This window comes from Cuculus canorus, chromosome 8, assembly GCF_017976375.1.
Source record: "Cuculus canorus isolate bCucCan1 chromosome 8, bCucCan1.pri, whole genome shotgun sequence".
Classification (NCBI taxonomy): Eukaryota; Metazoa; Chordata; class Aves; order Cuculiformes; family Cuculidae; genus Cuculus; species Cuculus canorus.
Genome location: NC_071408.1, coordinates 10,415,607 through 10,437,790, shown reverse-complemented (window position 1 = coordinate 10,437,790; position 22,184 = coordinate 10,415,607). Strand labels below are relative to the sequence as shown.

Here is a 22,184-nt window from a genome sequence, read left to right as displayed (position 1 = left end):
ATCCATAACATGGACGGGACTTAGTGAATGTATGCAATAGAAAAGTGAATATCAAGAGAAAGAATGACTGTTAAATCTAATCCTTTGAAAAGTTAAGTCTTCTCAGTAGAAAGAAATGGCAGAAAATAATCTATTTTATTTGAATTTAGGAAGCTGAGCATTACTGCAGCAACTTAAGAAAAACCCTGTTGACTTCCTGGAAACTGAAAGAGCTTTTTTGAAGAAGTAATAGTCTCTGACATCACTGAACTGCATAGTGAGTTTGCAAGTGGTTAGTTTGGGGTAACAGAGGAAGCAACTCCTTTACAGATAAGCAAGCAGTGCAATGTATGCGCCTAGTTATTCTCCTTTTTAGTTCAAGTTTTGTTGAGAAATTCTTTTGCAGACAGATAACACTTATTTTGCTTTCCAGAGAGAGACACATGCTATTTCATAAGGATACGCCTGATTTCCTGAAATAACCATGTTTTTGTGGCTTAAACTCTTAGCATTTGGTGTTGCATTTCTGAGACAGGATGCTTTTGCCAAAGGTAGGTAGAAACTGATATTTCTTTCTCTCATTTTGATCCCTTAATGTCCTCTGTAGAAGTAAATGAAATGTTTTGCGAAGTGATCTTTGTTCAGAAACTAGAATACAATTGTATGCAATGGTGTCAGAACCTAGATCAGGAAGATTGACACATAATGTACAAGGCTGAAATGTCTTCCTCATGGTCATACATGAGAATAACAGGAACCATTAAAAAAAAAGAATCTGTTATTGTATTTGAGAAAGAATACATTTAGATCTCTTACGTGAAGCTGTTCAATACAATCTTTATGTTTGGCTTCAATTCACGATGTAGTACTTTGTTTTCTGTTTTTAAGTCCTTCAAGAAAAAAATCTTTCCATCCATTTTAGCCACTCCCTGATCTTAGAATCTGCTTACATTTCCTCAAATTTTGAGTTTGTACTGCAGTGGGGCTAGTAAACATAGTCAGTTAATCCTCACAGTTGGGAAATTTCTTATTTTAAATTTATGTTGTAGAATACAATTTATTAATTTAATCTATTAAAAATGCGGCTGAAGTAGCCTTTGAAATTTTAGTCTTGTCCAATTACCCTAAGTAGGTGGATTTGTTGCTTGACTTTTTTTGCTTTTGTAAGTGGAAGATAAAACCCAAGAGGCTGATCTTTCAAAACATGCTAGATGTGACAGATAATGTGAGTCATGAGAAAAGCATTTAATTTTGAGGTAATTCTTTAGAAAAAACAAAACCGAATCTATATTTAACAAAATATATTCTTGAAAAGAACATGCAACATTCTATGTATATGTACCTCACACTAGTTTAGCTAGTTAACATAATTTGGGATAGTTGATGTCAGACACGAAAACTTTTCTCTGAAGTAATAGTCATGCTAAAAACTGAAACATATATTCTGAAATGGCAGAAATTATATGCAGAGCTGAAACCACTTTCCACATACATTGAATTTATACATGCTTCTTTCATCATGTCACTATTGTAACTCCAGTTTTATACTGATGTAAGCAAGTAAATGAGCTGCCTTTAACTGATAACCAGCTAAGAAGACCATTTAAGCCTGACCATTATTTCTCTTGTCCTTCGAAGTCTGTGAAGAGAGGCAGCATCTAATAAATCTGATGGATAGCTATTGGGTATTATAAGAAAACAAGTCAGTGCTGAAAAGAACAAAATCTCTTGCTTTTCCCATCTTTTTCTTTTTTCAATCTACTGTCCTACTTTCTGTTTCATAAGCCTTTCTGAGGCTTCCCACCGTTCCCTTTTCTCTAGAAAGGGCACGTTGCTGTCTGGTCTCTCAGTCACCCCCACAGTCAGTCAATGTGTTAGCTAACAGAGGGGGCTGGAAGTCGGAAAGAGGGGTAGCAGTATCTTATTTCAAGTAATAGTTATTTTCTCTGTCAGCACACAGTAGTCTAGCTCGAGCCAGTTCCTCTCTACATACTTCCACTAAACAGAAGAGCCTCAAGAAAATTATAAGTTTTAACTACTCTCTAGTACACTAAAGGCAATTAACAGTCTTTTACTGTAGTATCTGTTATTCAACCTCACAGTACTTGTTTTTAGCAAGGAGTTTGACAGAGACTGATTCTCCTCTCAGGGTGGCAGAACCGTTATACCTCTACTATGTAGCTCTATCTGCCACATAGCTATGAGTGACTGGGTCGTATTCCAGGGAGGCATTTTTTAATGGAGGCACAACATTTGGAAAAGGTCATGCACGTTTTGATTTTATGGTAAGAACAATTTTCAGGCACTTGTTAGTATTGGGTGGGCTTTGAGATTTTTTTTTGTTATTACTATCATTATTATTTTCCAAAGCGCTATTACACCTGGTGATTTTGAAGACCCAGCAGGAGAAATTTTAAGGTTTTCTGACTTCCACCACAAGCACAGATATTCTATAAAACATCTTTATTTTTCTGTAATCACCAAGCCACTTTTAAGAGCATCAAACTACATTAAAACAACAACAAAAAGTTGTTAGGAATAGCTAGAGTCTGCACAAAGGCTTTTTCAGTATGTTAATCCCCTCCCAAAAAAGACATGTATCTTGGTAAGAGGTGGATGAGTAATGTGATTTGTGGATGTTCGCATACCTACCAACATATGGTACTAATAAACACCAAACCTGGAGTTTGATCTGTACTTGTAAACATTTGCACTGCTTAAACAACCATTAAATAATCAGTGTTTTGCACACTATTGGTTAGTCTTTTATCTCTACCTACATGGAATATCTAGATTTACTGAAATCTTTGTTACCAGATGTGGGCTTCTTAAAATTTCTAGTGTAAGATTGATAACATCAATATCTTCTAATATCTAACCTTCTAATATCTAAGCTGACTTGATGATGGCAGAGCACTGGAACAGGCTTCCAAGAGAGGTTGTGGAATCTCCTTTTCTGGAGACATTCAAACCCGATCCAGACACACTGCTATGCAGCCTGCTTTAGGTGAACCTGCTTTAGAAGGGGGTTTGGACCGGATGCTATTCAGAGGTCCCTTCCAACCCTAACTGTTCTGTGATTCTGACATACCTGATACAATGCATCAATGCCTGTTTATGCAAAAAAACACCCCCTCTCCAAAAAAAAACCCAAAACCGAGCCCAAAGCAAATAAAAAGCAGAAAATCCCCTTTGCTTCCATTTAGGGAAAAAAAAAAAAAAAAAGAAAAGAAAGAAATGCTTGCAGGATAAGCATTATTTTTTCCATTAGATCATTAATTCAGGTTCCTCCCCCACCCTTCAGAAAAGTGTTAGCTATCTGACAGCTTTCAAAAGCCTTCACCCACTTCTGAGCCACTTCCTTTATTTCAGGAAATTAAATAATTGTGTGGTAGTTTTAGGTGTGACTTTTTAATTTTCCAAGTTAAAAGTATGAAGCTTCAGCAGTCACATGAAATGTGGGGCCATGCAGTCTCCGTGCCCAACAGCTGTGGAGGTTTCCATCTGGAAGTGTTAGGTTTTATTCATGTGGACATCTGCGTCAGCATTGCTCATCCTAGGGCTTTGACTTTCTATGAAAAGCTTTTCCACAAACTGCTCCGTTCCTTTGGAAAGAGCCTGGCAGAGCTACATTTTAGTAGTGGAACTTAGAAATATTGGTTCATTTTATGTGTAGGATAAAGGATAAGGGCAATTATGCTTGCTGGAGGATAGGTATTAAGGTAGAAGAAAGTGAAGGCTTTAGTGCACCCACTCTGATGTTTTTCCTCTTATGGATGCCACTCTGCAGGTTCTGTTTAGGACTGTACCATACTGATAGGACAAGAGGAAATGGCCTCAGGTTGTGCCAGGAGAGATTTAGACTAGGGAAAATTACTTTACTGAAGGGGTTGTCAAACATTGGAACAGGCTGCCCAGAGAAGTGTTTAAGTCACCATCCTTGGAGGTATTTAAAAGACATGTAGAAGTTGTGCTTAGTAGTGAACTTGGCGGTGTTAGGTTTATGTTTGGACTTGAGGATCTTAAAGGCCTTCTCCAACCTAAAAAAATATATGATTCTACTTTTTTTTTTATACTGTGCACTTAAGATTTTCTGAAATACTGTAGAGTCCTGCACTCAGAGACCTCTTAATCATTTGTAACAAATTGCCCGCTTTTCACATCTTGCACAGTTCCAATATTTATTCAGAATCAACTGAGACAGAGTGCAGGCAGTCCTGTTCTCTTCCTGCGCTGGTCAGAGATAAACCAATCCTAAACTGAAAGCTGTTCAGTTTTATTGTGGTGTTGTACCTAAGCCACCAGTAGAACACATTAATCAGAGCACAGCAGCACACTAGCATAGCTATATGGATTCTGGACTACAATTAGCTACTGATTTGGACCAAACATGCAATTTTCTTTACCCATTCACCTAGACCCATGCAAATGTAAGGAGTAGATGGCTGGGTTGTAGATGTGGTGTACTGATTATAGCTGCAGAAGGGCAAGAGGTTGATTCTGGAATAATGAGTCTTTGTTATGTAGTATGGGAAAGACATTTCCTAGTCATTCTGTATTCACTCACATCAGTATATTGACATACTGTGAGAATGTTTTACCAGGATAGACCTAAAGTTGCAAAGCTGCCATGCAGAGACCAGTTCTAAAGAGAATCCGGCTCTTGGTGGCATGGCATGTTGGAACCGCTTCCTTTAGTCTTAGTTTTAATTTGGTGAACTTACATTTACGTATTTAAGTTCTGAAGAACAAATCAACAGTGAGTGGATTAGAAGTATTGCACATAGAATGAGACAGGGCAGAAGTGTGGGGAGAAACAGGATGGAAGTGACTTTTCAAAATGTTTTTAGTATCAGGAATCAAGCTCTGTTTTTCTGACTTCTGTGACCTTTCTGCAGAACTGTCTACCTCCCTGGGAGCATGTGTATGCATTAAACGAGTAGGCAATCTCCACACTGAAATTGTGAATGCATTATATATAGTGCATGAAAATTATCCGCTTTTCTTTCCCTACATTGTGGTATGTACTGTACCATGCTGGGAGCAAAGAAAGGAGAACAGCGGGCCATGAAAATGTTCGGTACTCTGTTTACATTCTTGATCTAGTTTTAAGAGTTAATATTCATAAGCATACATCTAGCCCACCAGGAAGGCAGAGCAAATTAGCCCACGATGAACTCTGCTGTCACGGCTTGACTTCTGTTCATACTCACTCAACTACCTCGTTTACAGTTAGCTTGAGTGTTTCTGCATTACCCTGTGTGTTGCAGCACAGACTTGCCCTGAGCATTTGTCATTCCTGTTCGTTTGAGTGGCTGCTTCTCCTGTGCTGCCAGCCCCAGGCGTGAGGACCACAGTGGAGTGCAGTGCAGAGGTTGTTGCGGAGATGGCTTCCAAGACAGCAGAGGAACATGAGGCACTACAGGAAGGTGTTAGGTGCTGGGCAAGACTTGCTAACAAGAGTTCAGTGCTCTGCAGTTGTGGGGGAGCCCCTTTCAAACCCAGAAGGAACATACGCATTACAGGAATGTAACAGCTTAGGGCTGGACTGGATGTCTGTGCCCTGCTTGGGACCGACACGCTCTCTGGGCTGGCTGCTGGGGCCGTGACTGCCAACCCTGCCTGCAGACAGCAACGGTCCCTGAGCTCCCTTTCCTGCGTGGTGCAGAGATTTCATTGTTCACAGTTACTCACCTTTAATCATACATAACTAGAAATCCATCATTTTCTTCTTTCAGGCAAGAAACAACTTATGAAGCACAGAAAATCTGAACTATCTTAAGGGCAGGGGGGAACAATGGACAGACGAGTTTACTCTGTTCAAAGCTCAGTTTAGGCCCTGAGGTACTTCTGTGCAAAAAATGGTAAAAAGTTTTAAAGTGCCAAAATCCTGACTTCCTCCTGTAAATATCAAGATTAAAATTACAGATGCAGTTATGAAAACTGGTTTATTCCCTGCCACTTTACTCTCTCTCAGACTGTTGTACTGTGTGTCCTGGTGTATTTCCAGGCTATCCATACACTTGCAAACAGTTTTTGTTCACTCGTGTTTCTGTAACTGTTACAGCATTTTATCTATTTCCAGGCTTCTTTCCCTTTCAAGTAAAGCAGTTTGGGGCCTTCAGTGCCAGGATTTTAGAAACTAACTGTGAGCACTTTAGTGCCAGCTTATGTTACCCATAGTGTTGTATAGCTAACAAGATCCACTCCTTTTCTTTTCTTTTCTTTTCTTTTCTTTTCTTTTCTTTTCTTTTACAGCACTACTTTGCAGTACTGTTCTTCCAGTTATTCCCTCTGTGTCAGCGCCTCCTCGGCTAGCCTGCTTGCTTAGGTTTCTATTCTCTAGTTTCAAAGACTTCTTTTACAATCTCTCTGTTCTTCATTTACAAACCTACCACTCTGCACAGAGCTCTAGAGGTCTCTTTTGTTGTGCATGAATGACTTTTTTCTTGTTGCAAAAATGTGGACTCTACGGAGCAATATTTTTAATTGCCTTTTGAAATACATTCTTTTCCTGACAAAAAGAGAAATAATCAAACTACCTGTCTAGCAGAAAAATGAAGCCATACAATGAAGATTTCTGTATGATATATAAGGAAATAACAGTTCATTAAATGAAGCAGGTACATCCTATATGAGCGAAAAGATTTTACACACAAGGAAATGTAGTACAATACAGAGACTCAGCTGAGATGATATAAACATACATTACTAGCGAAGACTTTCCAGGTAATCATATATGTTGCAGAAGCTGTGAATAGATTGTTTAAGATAGAATTAGATCCTGAACTGTTTCTGGATGCTTGTGAATTACGATATATGTAGATGGAAAAAAAGGTAAGATAAATGGCAAGGCATAGTCAAGCTTCTAGAATAAGATCTAAGAGATAGAAGTCAGGTACAGTCTAGGCTGTCTCAGAAATTCATGGTGTGAAGTGTTAAATCATTTTCATTTCTCCAGATCTCAGTCTCATCATCAGTTAAGTTGAAGGTAGTAATGCTTACCTTCTTGCAAAATGTAGAGTCATAATTCCTTAAATCTTCTGAAGGATGTTTGTTTCTTGCAGCCTGCAAACTATCACAAATTAATCTGAAGAATCTGATTGTGCATTTGAATATTTTGATCAGTACACCTGAGTAAAGAAAATGAAAAGTATGAAACAAATGACTCGTGCATAAATTTCTACCTTATTCTGAGTCCTAAAGCACAGGTGTTGTTAATGGGGAGTAGATACTTCTGTGCTGAGTAAGAACAACCCATACTGTGCTTAACTTCAGCAAATATACAGTTCTCTAAACATCAGCTGTAGTCTCTATTTTAAACAATGTGGGGTGGAATAACTCAAGTTGGTCAATGAGTCCTTGTGAGATACAAGAACAGAATAGTTCTTTACTTCCCCTGTCTGTGGATGAGATGAAAAGGTGGGCTAAATGGACCATAGCTGCAAAAGTCTTCATGTTATAAAGCATCCTGCACACTTAGAGGTAAATACAGTAGTGAGCCCATCCAGTAAATTGGAGTGCTTTAGGAGTCTTGGTGTTATCATTTATAAATATAAACAAACTGTACCAGAGAAATGCAGGCAAAGCTGACTCTAAAAGCAAATGATTTAAAGTCATGCTCACATAATTGAAGGAAAGATGACCAGTGTTTCTACTGCAGCAGTTTAGTTGATCTTCTTGAGATAAGCCTCAGATATTTAAAATGAATGCAGAATCACACACCTATACACCTTAGAGAAATCTTTTGGTTTTAATGAGTTTTGGATAGAGTAACTAGAGGATTTCTTTATTCATATCACTCTTTCTTGGAAGAATTTAAATGATAATAAAACGTATATTTTTAAAATTGTGTAGCTTTTTTCACTTGGTCCTTGATGTCAGTGACAGATTGTAGCCCTACATCTCTTGTAAGCAAGATACAAGTTCCCCTACCCCCAAATAACGTGCGGGAATGTGCATGCCTGTGCCATGTACCTGTGTGTGTTTAAGTATAACATTTATGATACTTGAGACTGTCCAGCAGCTACACAAAAATACTTGGTGTTATTTGCAGTTTGAGTAATGCTTCTGTGCTCAACTGTGCTGCCTTAACAGAACTGAAAGACTTTTCTACATCCTGCACACATCTGCAGTCTACTGTGTTAGTCTTTAGTGTGAAATGCGGTTGAGGTTTGAGGAAGAGATATGAAACAGCAGTAAGAAACATGCATTACTACAACTTTGTAACAATTCTGATTTTGCTGTCCTAGTCTGCTAATCAAACGATTTAGAAATAAATGTTTCTGAGAGTTGCCCAGTACACTCGCTCTCACTTTCTGAAAAAGTTAGGAAGAATAACAACAGCATAACGCAGTGTCAGTTTACACACACAGATCAGAAGGTTTACTGTGGAAAGTTGCTTAATAAGAGGGAGACAGTTAAGGAAATGAATGTGAGATCTATAGTTATTTATATTTGATATTAATGCATCAAGGTTTTGTAATACTTAGAGGTTTTATAATACTCAGAGGTGACACTTTCATAAAATACAATAATGTTTGGCCTCCTGAGTTTAGCACTTTATACTTTTCTGAAGATTGGCCAGTTTGGCCATGAGGATCTAGAAGTGATAGAGAAGATAAGTTTTAATATATAGTAAAATAGTATTTATAGATGCCTACTTTTAATGAAAATTCATGTACAAATGCCTTTTGAATCAATACAGGATGTATCAAGTTCATTAGAAATCATAGATGGCTTCAGGAGAAAATGTCCGACAAAAATTCCAGCATTTGAGGATCAGATCATTCCAAAAGCTAACATAAAAGCGACAGCTGCATTTGTCTTCCTGCTGTGATTAATGCCAGGCTTAAGGGCCAGCTAAGATGCAGTGTTGCGCCTCTATGAATAAAGACACAAGTGTTTGGTGCAGTAGCTTGTTTAAGTTTTTGTGTTAATGTTGGGAAGAGAGCAATTTACAATGTGGAAGTGATTCTGCTCCAGACATGTCAACAAGTGTGTTGTCATTGCAGCAGTGTGTCTTAAATGGCAAGGGAAGGATTGCTTGCAAACCACAGATTCTAAAAAATGCTCTTCACTGAGCAATGAAGGCATTTTAATAACGCTAACATGTCAGAGAAGTTATTTTTGGCTGCTCTCTCTGCAGTTGGCACTCTGTTTCTCTTCGCAACTGAATTGCTTCTCACCTAAGTCTCATCTCAGTGGTGACGTCAGTGGAACATCTGAAAAAGCTTTCAAGTGTCTCACAGAATTTATTTAATCTTTGTCAGTTTGTTTTCTTTTTTTTTTACTATATATTGTTGAATTTTCTTTGGCTTTATATTGAAGCAGGAAAATAAGTAAATTTTTTTTTTTTTTTTTAAGTATAATGGGGGGTCTCCAGACTCAAAGTTCTGCTTTCCTGTTAGCCACCCTGAGGAAGCTGTTTGGAGAAGATGTGCCCAGTTTTGAGTGTAAACTCAAAAATACTTGGGAAGTGTTTTTTTCATAGAAGAAAATAAGCAGATTTTCAAAAGATCTTCTTGTGTTGGTCACTGAGAGGATGTGAAAAACTGGAGTGTGCAGCTGCCAATTAATCTTTTCTGAAACTTCTTCTGAAGTTGTGACCACTGAGCACTTGGAAAGTCAGGAAGGAGCTACTCCTGTGTATGTGTGTGACTGTCTGACCTATGCGTACAGCAGGTGTAATGGCCACATCATTCAAATATCCTTGTTGGGCCAAACGCTGGGCAAGCGCTGGGCAAATGTAGAATGAAATATGATCTTGTTCTCAAATGATTTATGATCTGATTCTGGACAGCACAGATACTTCTGGACAATTCTTAAGGAATAGTTTAGAGAGAAGAGGAAAGACAGATAAGGGGAAAAGTAATAATAGTGTATGTGTCTGGCCAAAGAGCTGTAATAATTCCCTGTGCTATTTACTTCCTTTTCTGAGAAAGGGGCATAAAACATTTTACTCAAAGCAGACCACAACCGAATAAATTTATTCCCTGGATCAAAGATAAACTCTCCTACATGGGTCTAGGTACTGAAAGTCTCACATTGTGCTCTTATAACTTCTTTATGTGACAATGACTGATGCATATAGTTTGGAAGATAATCCTTAATTATAAAACTGCTGCAGGTGAAAACTTATGGTGTTTCAAATCTCTTCTCTTGCTGTATAGAAACACTAAAAAACCAGGTCACATACAAAGGCACTCTACTTCTTTGCAATGATTATTTTGTCCAGCTCTTTAATCCTTTCATTAACATATTGCATTCTCTTGTCAGTGAGTGAAATATAGTAAACAAACAACAATGCACAGAGGTTGTGTTACAAATACACACATTCAGTCTCGTGTATAGAAAAGCATATAATATCACCTTTCTGATTCTTAATTATTGTAGCAGATACTCTATCTGCAGGAGATGAACTAATGTGAACAACATCTCTATATGAAAGAGAGAGACCATGTTCAATTCAGAAATTTTTTATGTTACATTCAACTTACTCTTGTCTAAGTACTTATAAATAGTAACAACAACAAAAATTAATTTTGACCTATACCTGATCTAAAAGTTTAATTTAGACTGAAAAAAAAATACCCTGAACTCTCTTCTTTTGAAAAAACACAAGGAGAAAGAAATACAGAACTTAACTTCAGGGTTGCAGAGGATGACATCATGTTTCCTGAATATCAGACGGTGAACTCTGCAGACACAAGATTTGGGAATTGCCCACAATTAATTCAGGTGTGACCTGGACCCATATTACAGCATGGAATAATTTTTGAAATATTTATTGAACTCTATAGAGGAGGGCTTTTTGTGCTATCGATTGTGATTGATTTGCTGTGATTGAGTCCAGAGTCAGAAGGAATTCTGGGTTCTAGATGGCTGCAAATTTGAGTGAAGAGAGTTTGTTGTGAAATACTAATGGACTGGAATGGCTCTATCTGCTATTACAGTAGTTGGTCATAAGATAAAGCTGTAAATAGGGTCCTGAATGAAATTGATGCATTGTTTAGTAACTGTTTAATAATATTGTCTTTTTGTAAAATCTGAGCTCTCTCTGTTATGTCAGCTTGTCCTTGTGGCAATGAGCAACCACAGATAGCAGGAAACAGGTATGTAATACTACATCCTTTTAAAAAATCACTTAAAATCTTTACAGTTGTATTTGAAAAGTACTGCAGTGATTGATGACAGAGTTGTTTAATTTGGAAAAGACATTTAAGATCATTAAGATCATAGTCATAAAGACGTTTAAGTCTAACCATTATCTAACACCGCCAAGTTCACCACTAAACCATGTCCCTAAGCACCGTGTTTATGTATCTTTTAAATACCTCCAGGGCTGGTGACTCAGTCACTTCCCCAGGCAGCCTCTTTCAGTGCTGACAACAATTTTTGTGAAATATTTTTTCTAATATCTAGCCTAAACCTTCCCAGGCACAACCTGAGCTCATTTTTCTGATCCTATCACTTGTTGCTTTTTAGAAGAGATGGAGATCCACCTCAGTACAACCTCCTTTCTGGTAGTTGTAGAGAGCGATAAGGTGTCTCCTCGGCCTTCTCTTCTCCAGGTTAAACAATCCCAGTTCCCTCAGGCCCTCATCATGAGAGTGAAAGAGTGATAAATCTAATTTATGGCTAAAGTCAGATCTTTACAATATTAGTGGATGCAATTGGCATCTTTTTGGTGAAATTCTCTGTAGTTATAAGAATTAACATTCAGAAAGGTGTTCTGATCAGGTATGAAGCCAAATGAGAAGAGATCATTGTCGTGGGATAGGGAGTCAGAACGTGAGAGCACAGCTATTGCTACCTTAAAGCACCAGAGGGAAGATGGTGAAACTGGTATAGGAAAAGAGATCGGATGCTGGAATAGAGAGGGCAGTTGGGAACAGAACTGAAAGGCAGAAGAGAGGGAAAGACATGAAAAACTGATAGAAAATCTCTACGTCATGCTGCAAGGCCAGAAATAGCAGCTGAAGTTTCTGCGTTTCACCATGCCCATGCTGTCATCAAATATCTGCAAAAATCATGATGAAAGTCTTCTAGCACTGCCCTACATAGAATATGAAAGTGTCCTAACGCTATCAGTACTCCCTTAGCCCCAAGGTGCAGATCTGAACAAGGAGATAGACACATCCCAGTCCTGCTGACAAAGCACAGGGAGAGAAGCATTGTGCCTTTTCATAGAGTTTCTGATATTTTTTGAGAGTGGACCATGTTTTTAAAAACGAAGAAATCACATGTGGAGAGGGACATAAAGGTAGCGAAGCTAAATACCCAGTTTTCAGAAGTTGTCTTATCTCTATATCTTATGACAGTTTCTATAGGTCTAGGTCAACTCTCAAGAGAGACAATTCTAAACCTAACCTAAAGCCTGACCCTAAGCCAAAGCCTAACCCTAAGGCTAATCCTAACTCTACTGGCTCCTTGTGGAGAGTTGTCCTTTCCTGTTTTCTACTCAATATATTCATTTTTCTACTACAGGATTCTCTGTGTAGAGAATGAAGACATATTTTGTGTATCATTGTATGTGTGTCGCTCAATGTATAGCTCAGGCTGTATTTATGGAATTACCATTCAAAACTTTCTGCAGCTAGAAATATTAGTTTCTCCTTAGCCTTTTTTTGGTTGATGGTACTGATCTTCAGTAACCAACTGCTGCACACATACAGATTCTCATATTTGCGGTGACAAAATGATCCAAACAGAAAATCAGTCTGTTTATTCAGAAAGGTCTTACCTTACTTCAGTTAATTTGCAGTTTTGAAATGTCACCAGTTCTGCAAATCAGATTGGTAAAATTCAGGTAAGAACCTGTTGGAAAGCAAGTATAAGCAGGTTTTGTAGCATCATACAAGAATTTTGTGACAAGAACTGGAATATAATCATGTTACCTAAACCAGCATTTTAATATTTAGTTGTGAGGTGTCTTTTCTTTTTTATGGTCCCCTGCCTGCTAACTCAATGGTTCATGCACAGAATTAGTGCTGCAGTCAAAAGGTATCTTTACTGCATGCTCTGGAACATTTCTGTGCTGGACCAAAAAAGCAGTCTGTGATCACAGAATAAAATATATTGGTGAATGGATGTTAAATGTTAGAAAAGGAAAATAACAAAGTCTTTGCACTGGCAATACAAATGCACACTTGCCAACTCTTTAATAATTACCTTTGGTCCACAGAGAGCATCTTTTGGAACAGCTTGTGTGTATAATTTTATTCTAAAACAATTGTACATTTTGAGTGTTATGTGTATCCGAGACTTTCCTGGTTGTAGTTCTGTGTTGAAGTTCTTTCTCCAAAGAAGTAAATCAAGCGTTTTCATAACTACTCTTCCAACATTCAAAACAGAATTGAAGAAGCAGTATCAGGATTATGGGTTTTTTTTTGTGTGTGTTGATGTGCTTTTTTGCTCATTTGTTTGTTTGTTTGTTTGTTTTGTTGATGCTAAAACACCTAATGACATCTGGTTAAACATTCACTTTGCTATAATGTAGAGCCAAACCTGCCACATTCTTAACCAAGGGCAATTCAACGGTAGTTATGTTCCTACTAATTTCTGAGATTTACATTTTTTTTCTATTGTATTTATGTCCGTGAATGTGGCTTGTGTCGTGTTAGTGTTATCATCATTTTTGTATGGTTTTCAGTTTTTAGTATCAGAATTGACATTGCATTTGTTAATGTTATTTCTTTGACAAAGGGCTTTAATTGCTGTTTTATTAGGCATTCCTTCTTCTCTCAAAAAGGCATAAAATTTTTTAAAGCAGATGCCATGATTAAACTAGATCACATGCATTTGACAATATTTATAACAATCTCCACTAGGTCTGTGTAATGTCAGGAAAAGTGGAATTACAAATTTCAGTTTGGATGAGGCATAGTATAATTCCCATTTAAAAGAGCATAGAATTGAGATGGACGTAGGAGGAAGATACTACTGCAAAACCACCCCACTGTATCTGTTTTACACTCTAGTCTTTCTTTTTATATCCTTAATTAGCAATGACAGTAGTAAAGTGGATGTTGGAAGGAAATTTAAGTGCAAAATATTATATGGAAATACTTGATATCTTTGCTTAGATGTAAGAGATTTTTGAGGAGAAAAAATAAAACTGATTTGTTGACTATTTCAAGTCTTTCGAAGTTAAGAGATAAGCAAATTTTGTGCTAGTGCTGTAATGCCAAGATAAGAATTAAATAATAAAAGAAAATATTTGTGTCTCTTTGGGTCATGTTAGGATCCCTGCAGCACGTACTGATTTCAGTCTTTCTGATAGCTCCAAGAACTATCGCAGTTCTTAACTAGTTGCCCATTATCAGCAAATTTGCTGCTTGATCCCTTGTCTCCTGTCACAAACTCCAAAGCCAGGTAAGAGCTGGCCTGGGGGCCCACAGTGGAAGAAGCTGTGGAAGCTAATAAGATTGTAATTCTGAGCACATTTGTAGTCATGGAAATAATGTTCTTCATTTCCTAAGTGACTATATCTGATTCATTTTCAGGGAGAAGCACTAACACTCTTGAACTGATTCATCAAGATAGGTAGCATCTTTTTTTCTCTAGATGAGTATGGAAAATTACCTGACCTTTGATGGAGATTTTGATAAGAGAACATACATAGGCCTAGGCTGAGTTTCCAGGAAGTGTAGGTAGAATACTATCATTCTTCCACTTATAACAAAGACAAAAAACAATTCTTAAATGATATTGGAAGCATTTCTTGCTCAGTGAAGTCTCTGAGAATCTCTCTCTTCTCTAGAGAAGAAGAGTATAATGCAGAATGAATGCAGAGGGGAAGAGGCAATATCTAATTAAGAAAAATACATGCTTTTTCCAGTCAGAAGGGCGTCTAGTTGATATCTTAATAATGGTTAGATCTGCATTACTGAAATGATTATAGTGTCCCTTCAGAAAATTCTCACCTGCAGAAGCTTTCAAACTTTGTTTGTAAGAGTTTTCCCTGAGAAAAAAAAAGCTCTCCTTAAAATGAATGTTACTAAGATTTTACTGATTTTACTTATTTAAATCTGTGCCTTCGAGAAAGCAAAGAGTTATTCAGTAGTTTAAATTTGAACCATCAGTGGGATTCTTTATAGTGAAAGTAAAATACAACACTCTGGTTTGATCCCTTAGCCACTATACAGACACCATTCAGGATTCCCGAACCATGAATGGGATGACAGTTCTTTATGAACCCCTTCTAATGGGTTTAGAAGGTATTTCTGCATTCAGGAATGTACCTTAACCTTCATTATTTCACAAATATATAGTTAGTTTTGAGTCAGTGACTGTCATTTTTATCTTCTAGGCAAGACAAAAAAATCTAATTTCCTTAAGACAACCATGGAATATTTTCCACTACATTATTACCTTGCAAAATACTTGTCAGTAGAGGGAAAAGTATGAAATCAGACTATTTTTTAATTTTAGTAAAGCTGCTGAACATTAGTTATTAAAGGAAATGCAAACCAAAAGAGCCTTGGGACACTTGTTTACACAGAGCTCAAAATAATTTAGCAAAGAAAAGTCATTATTTTCAGGTTAAATGGAGAGAGATCCAGAGAGTTAATTACTAAAAGGTCACCCAGAAGGTTGTTGGACAAAAAGAAATATTCTGGAAATTTTGCTGAGAAAGGAGCAAAAAAAAGGAGGGAAAATGAAGACACAAGAAGGATCATTTTTTAATTTGAACTTTTAAGTTGTTTGTTTGTGCCATTTCGTAAAGGAAGCCACATATTTTTTAGCAAACTCAAACAAAAATTCATATTGAACAATGCAAAACAGGAAGGGAGTGTAACATTGACTATTATGGGAAATCATTTAATGAGTCTGGTTAGTCAATCAGAAAAGTGATGGGAGGCCTGTATACCACCTCAGGTAGTTGCAGAAATCCTGAGCCAACCTTCTGCATAAAGCACATCTCACCCTACTGAAAGGTGGACACAAGAACTTAATCTGATGTTCAGGAAAGACTAATGGAGGAAGACATGAGGGTATTAATCCTTCTTCCTGGGAAAAAGATTGCTGCCAGGTTCAAATAAAGATTTCTTCCTATTTCCAGGCAGGAGTATAAAACTGAAGTGCAAACAGAAGATTTGCTTAGACAATTTTGTAAGACCAAAGGGTAGCACCTTTCAGATGTTCTGGAGCATGAGCAAGGGCAAATCAGGAGCAGGGAAATAACGATAATGCACCAGTAAGTGGTCAGTAGATTTGGCAGGGGTCTGTACATTCGGCAGCTGCATTTAATTTTACGATCTAGAATTCTTGTGGTACTGCAAGAGGCAAATGCAAATGAGAATTAACATGGTCAAGACTATAATGATAGGTCTTAGGGAGATTTGTGTAAAAGTTACAATCTGCTCTCCTTGTAAAAGAAACCCAATCCCAAAATCAACAGTTCAGCCATGCTGGTAATGCAGACTTCTAATCTATGTCTAAGGTCAGAGTGACACGTCTTTGAGTCCTGTTTCAGTCTGTGTGCATATAATAGCCTTCTCGGAGAACGCAGAAAATGTTGCAGAGCATTAGTGTTTGTAGTGTTGGTGCAGTCATAGAGGCAGATGGGAAGTCTCCCTACAGGACATGTAATCGTTAGGGAAATGGTCTGTCACGAAATTCATTGTAATGCTACTTTTCAGAACAAAAAGTGTTTCAAAGCTTTTAGATCAAAACCAATTCAAACCCAAATCCTTATGACTTCTCATACTGAGACAGGAGTTTTCACTCAAAATGAAGAATGCTGGGAATGACTGACAGTGTGTGGTGTTGAGTATTTGAAGTCTTGGGTGTTGGTTTCTTGTTTGCACATTCCATCCAGAATCTTTGCTATGCATTTTCTGGAGAAGAAACCAGTTCAGTTGCACAGAGAGACCTAGCTTGGTCTCTCTGGTTCTTATCTCTATGGTGCACTTGCTTTTCATATGCCTGCTGTTGTTACAGTACTCAAAATATTTTCTGAATATCAGTTCTTTGGCGAGTCTTTGCTAAAAATACTTTGATTTAATATTACTGAAATATCCAGTGTTTAAAATCTTTCCAGTGCTTGGTTTTGGTATTGCTTTTCATGCATTTATTAACATAATGATCAAACTGATGAGCACCAGCCCAGCACTTCCTTTCTTCATGGGTGAAGCTTTGCTATGCAGAAAATAGAGGAAGTCAAGAAGATTCCTTACAGTTTCTCAATTCAGACAGGAGTTGTTGGTGTGCTACAGACAATTACCCCACTTACCAAGTACAGATTCTCTATATCTTGGGGAATTCAAAACAATCTCCGGAAACGTAAGAGTTATTCTTCTGCAAAACCCATTCTTGCCACCCTCCTGGATTAGAAAGCCAGAGGCATTTCAAGGACACATCCAGGTCCATAGTACTAGTTTTGTACTGTCAGCAGATTGATAAATAATTAGAGTGAGTTTCCTGTATTTCTTTATACAAATATATCTTTAATTGAGGGTACTGACTCTTGTTTTCAAAAGGCATTTATGATTTGTCTATCAGGGCAACTTTATTGAAATCAAGCAGGTTTTTTGCATTCACTGATTCACAATTCCATTAAACAGACAAAAAGGAATTATTTGGGTTTTTTATGTATTTTAAATTACACAAACTGAATTGATAGAAGTATTTTTCAAAAGCTTAGTAATACAATCTATGGCATAAAAATTCCTGAAGAAATTAAAAGGTAAGGAAGAAATATGATGTGAAATGTCCAGGTGTAAACATCTTTGACTGGATCTCTTCTGCAGGTAATAATATGCTGTGAGTTTCCCCTTACAACCTTTGCTCTCTAACCGTCCAGGGGGACATGCTGGCAGATGTTGCTGCTTCCTTATGTCCTGCACATTTAAGGCTTACTTCATGCAGCAACTAGACTATGGCAGATGGAAGTGCTTCCCCTGTGGTGTCTCATATGCTTGATCTGGACCTGTAGCCTTTGAAGAATTTTGAAGTTTGTTGTTATAGAGATAGTTGTCCATTTCTACTGATGCATTAAGGATGAAATCTGAGGCCACTTGGATGCCTCTTGCCATACTGTATCCAAACCTGCTAGGGGCTGTATAATCTTTCCAGTGATTGCATTTCTCTCATTGCAGTGTCACCACTTTTTTATCTAAATACAAACCTAGTTTAATGTTATGTTGTAACTGACACTATTTACAGATAATATATTCTATTTGAGAAAAGCACAGGTAACGATATGCAGATGTGATAATTTGGTTTTGCCTCTGTCAGTTTTAAAGTTGATCTGAAAAATCCTTCTCCATATTATTCCCAGTGCTTTGGAATTGCACATTAATGGAGTTTGTATTCTTCGTGAAGAAAGGGCACACATTCATATAGTCTCATTGTAAATACCGCTGTTAGTCTGGAAAACAGGCATACAATGAAATAAAGTTAATTCACTCAGTTGTACCAGTCTCTCGATATACCTAACTGAGTGACTCCTCGCACAGCTTGAGGCCTCGGTAGAGATTTACCATGAAATGCTTTTGTCTCGTAACTACATTGTTGGAGTCTTATAAAAATCTGTGCACACTTACTATTAGAAAGCAAGAAATGTGAAGATGTTAAATAACTGTAATGTCTTGCAAATAAATATGCTATCTTCTAGACATAATTTGAACAGAGTAAAAGTTACATCTCCTCTGAAATCCCCAGGGCTGTTTCTACGGAATATGAGCACTAGTGTTCACTGGGACAAGTGGTGTTTGGAAGTTAGATCTAGGAGAAAGCATTTTAGAATGAACTGTAAGAAAGTATAAAAAAAATACACTGAAATCCTAGAACCTGTCAGGAAATTACGTTAACACACTGTGCAAGTGTGTGCCTGAGCCTAAATGGAAAGGGAGCCTTAAAGCCAGAGAAAAAAAAAATAAAAGCTGGGTTATGGGTGCTTGTTAAGGTATTATACTAGAGGTGTTCTTCTGAAGCTGGAAATCCATCTGGGGCGATGTTGACTCAAGATCATATCAACCGCTGTAGGTAAAATTCAAAGTAATTATTACCAAAATGAGGAAGAAATTATTCAGGAAATAACATAAAACATAAGAAATTAACAAATTATTCCAATACATGAGAAAAGCTATGAATAACTCTGTGGGTTTGCTAGATTGTTAAAAAGTAATAGGAACAATCAAACAGAAGACTAAAGCTGCCTTTTTACAAAGTTTCTGTGCAGTCAGCTCCTGAGAGATTCTTGTTTGCTGCTTTAAAGTCTAAAGCAATGTTAGAAACCAGGACTAGCTACAATCTGTTGGTGGTGTTGGAAAGGGGACACAGCAGTGTAGCAGCACAGGGCATTCGCTTCTGTGAACATTGAGGAAGAGAAGAAATAATTGGACCCATTGCCCTTTTATTTTTTTTTGATACTGTTTTTTCTTTTAGTAAAGAACTCTGCATAACACTTCTGAAAATTGACTTTAGGAATTAGGCTTCAGAGCTGAATGTTGTGGGGTTCATCCAAAATTTCTCAAAGGACATATGAGTATGAACTTAAAACAAAACTAAAAACCAAATCCCTAAATGTTGGTGGCTACGGTGGAGGCTATCAGTGTACTACAGTAATCATCTTTTTAGAGGTGGTTCTTTGGACTTCAAATCAATGAACCTTCAGGAATTAAAAAAAAATTGATATAGCAACAGCAGAGCCACAGAAGGAAAAAATATTTTGGATGTTTGTACTGGGCAACACAATCATCCTAATCCAGGACTGTCACTGGGTGTTCTGTATACAGTGTAATGCTCATGAACATAAACTATGAACAGTCTTATTTCTTAGATAATAACTGTCCCATTCTGAGATGTATGATGAGGCTTGTGTCATTCTAGAGGCTGCTTGTGTAGTGCTTTGAAGCTAAAGAAGCATGCTAAAAATGGAAGATCAGTCATTAGGGCAACTACACTTTCTGGTAGTTTAGTTTTGCAAAATTCTATGATTTCAAACAACGTAGGCAGAAATGTTAATATTTTTGTACATTGCTAGTATTCACCTTAACTCAGTAAGGAAGTTTACACATTTGTGAGCTGACAGGCAGCCTTGCCACAGGAACTGGAAGGCACTTGCTTACAGTGCAAGCTGAGAGCTGGTTTGCTAAATATCAACCAGCACTCTGCAAAATGGAGATAAAATTATGGCACCCACATCCTGTGATACCATATAGTTCTTGCAGGCTGCCATTTAGCAGGAAATTGAAAGAAGTCCATTGGTTCCAAACACTGTTAAAAAACTCCAAAATGCTCGAAAAGTTAAGCTTGACTTCCCTTATACACTGTACAGTTGAAAGCGTGTCTTGTGAACTAGATAATCTGCTGATGCAACTCAGCCTCTTCCTGTTGGTGTCAGAGGAGGAGCAAAACCCGGCTCTGGCTATTTGTCTGGCAAATTAACGTGAATGCATTCCCATAATTTATAGCTAACACAACTCTTCTTCTACATCTATAATCATTATTTGCTGTCAGTTCCTGTGTTTCTTCTTGTTTTAAAAAAATGTTAAATATGCAGCCCTAGGTTATTAAAAAATTTCAACTGTGTTCTGTTTCTGGGATACCTATACATATTAGATGAAGCCTAACTAGATAGAAATGGATATTTTATTTTTATATTTGTGTTTGGCAGGAATAATGGTAGGAACTTAAATCTTTATTTATCTTTAGCAATAAACTATTAAATTGAGCTGACTGGGTCTATTTTGGAAATTCCTCAGAAATTAGTAGTTTATCATCTAAAAAGAAACATGAATTTTCATTAAGCTCAGTAGTTTACCTGACGTCAAACAGTAGTCGCCCCGTGAAATCTGGTCAAGACTAGGAAGATAAACGTAATGCTGTGGTCACGTGTCACAGGATTGATGGACATGCAGATCTAAATTCCTACCTTTGTAGAAGGCTGAACCAATCTCTTTGATCTTGTCAACTCAAAGTCTCACAATTTCTAACCAAACTGGCAGTGAGATAAGCTGCTGAGCCATCCCAAAACAAACAGTTTGGATGGCAATTATGAAGAAACTGCAAGTTCGTAGTGACACTCTTGTGTAAGAAAGAGTGGGTGTTTAGGCTATGTAGACTGAGCACATCTTCTAGATGGGGATATTTGTGATGTGACGGTATTACCAGAGTCATGGACAGTTTGCTGGAGCGTGACACAAGCAGATGCATTATGATAAGATAACGAACAGAGCCAGGCAGGAAGAGATCAGCCCCTTGAACACGGCACCATTGCAGTTTAGGGATAGACTGCTGAAACTGCTTCAGAAGCAGTACAGAATCAGGAACTTCTAACCATCTGTGAGGGGAAATGGGGAAGACAAGAACCAACCAGTCACATGTAGCTTTTGCAATTTTAGGCTTCCCAGCAGAAAGGAGCATTGCCTGGTGCATGTGCAGAAAGCAGCGGAGCCCTGCAGGACCTGCAGCTAGCCCCGGACCTCTCTCTTGGCCCGTTAATGTATCAGGACTGTATCATAAGCTGCTTTAAGTGTCAGCATTAATGCATAGCCTGGGAAGAAACACCTTAAGACATTTTCTTGGACAAAGTTACTACTTGAGACCAAACACATTTAACAACAGTTTTGTAACTTTTAAATGTTCAAATAGTTCTTCTGCCCCTTCCTAGTCAGGTGGTGGATTTCAGTGGGTTTTATCTATTTTATGTGGCATCTCTATATGTCTGTCAAACCAGCATATGAAGAGTAAGCAAAACTTGAGGCTGACTAATGGGTAAACTTCAACATTGACTTCTCAACTTTATCCCCTAAGCTCAAAAGGCAGAAACTTAACAAGACAATGGGATCCTTCCCATGGTTAGCCACTCAAATCTGAACTGAATTTGATTTATACTGAAATAGGAGTTTGGCCATGTGGCTGGTTAACTGTAATGACTCATAGCCAAAAAGGGCGTGACTACAGGATACAGCAAAGCAAGACGGAGAGGTCTCTGAACAAGCGCTAACAGAACTAGCTGTAGAAGTAGGATTTCTACAACCACATTTTGTAGTGTGGTGCCAAAGCTCATTAACATTAATGAGGTAAAAGATTACTTTCATTAGTAACTGCCAATACCTTGAAACTGAAAGACAAAACATGCTTGACGATTAAGCCATTTTAGCATTGTGTACCTTTGCACAAGAGAAGCACCTGCATTCCTGGCTGAAGAGCAGATACTCTGGCTAGAAGCCCACGTTCCTTTTTTAATGTAG

The 22,184-nt window shown here is 37.7% G+C and overlaps 1 protein-coding gene across 11 annotated transcripts in view; it reads left to right on the top strand.

Annotated features, from left to right (window-relative positions):
- The first annotated feature begins 214 nt into the window (after positions 1 to 214).
- The window catches only part of PTPRC (protein tyrosine phosphatase receptor type C), a 65,623-nt gene continuing 43,653 nt past the window's right edge, over positions 215 to 22,184 (top strand). For all 11 annotated transcript variants that reach the window (XM_054072775.1, XM_054072771.1, XM_054072770.1 and 8 more), the window contains exons 1-2: positions 215 to 327; positions 413 to 530. In XM_054072775.1, coding sequence (XP_053928750.1) covers positions 464 to 530 — 67 coding nt within the window. In that variant the 5' untranslated portion in view covers positions 215 to 327; positions 413 to 463. The remainder of the gene's footprint in view (positions 328 to 412; positions 531 to 22,184) is intronic.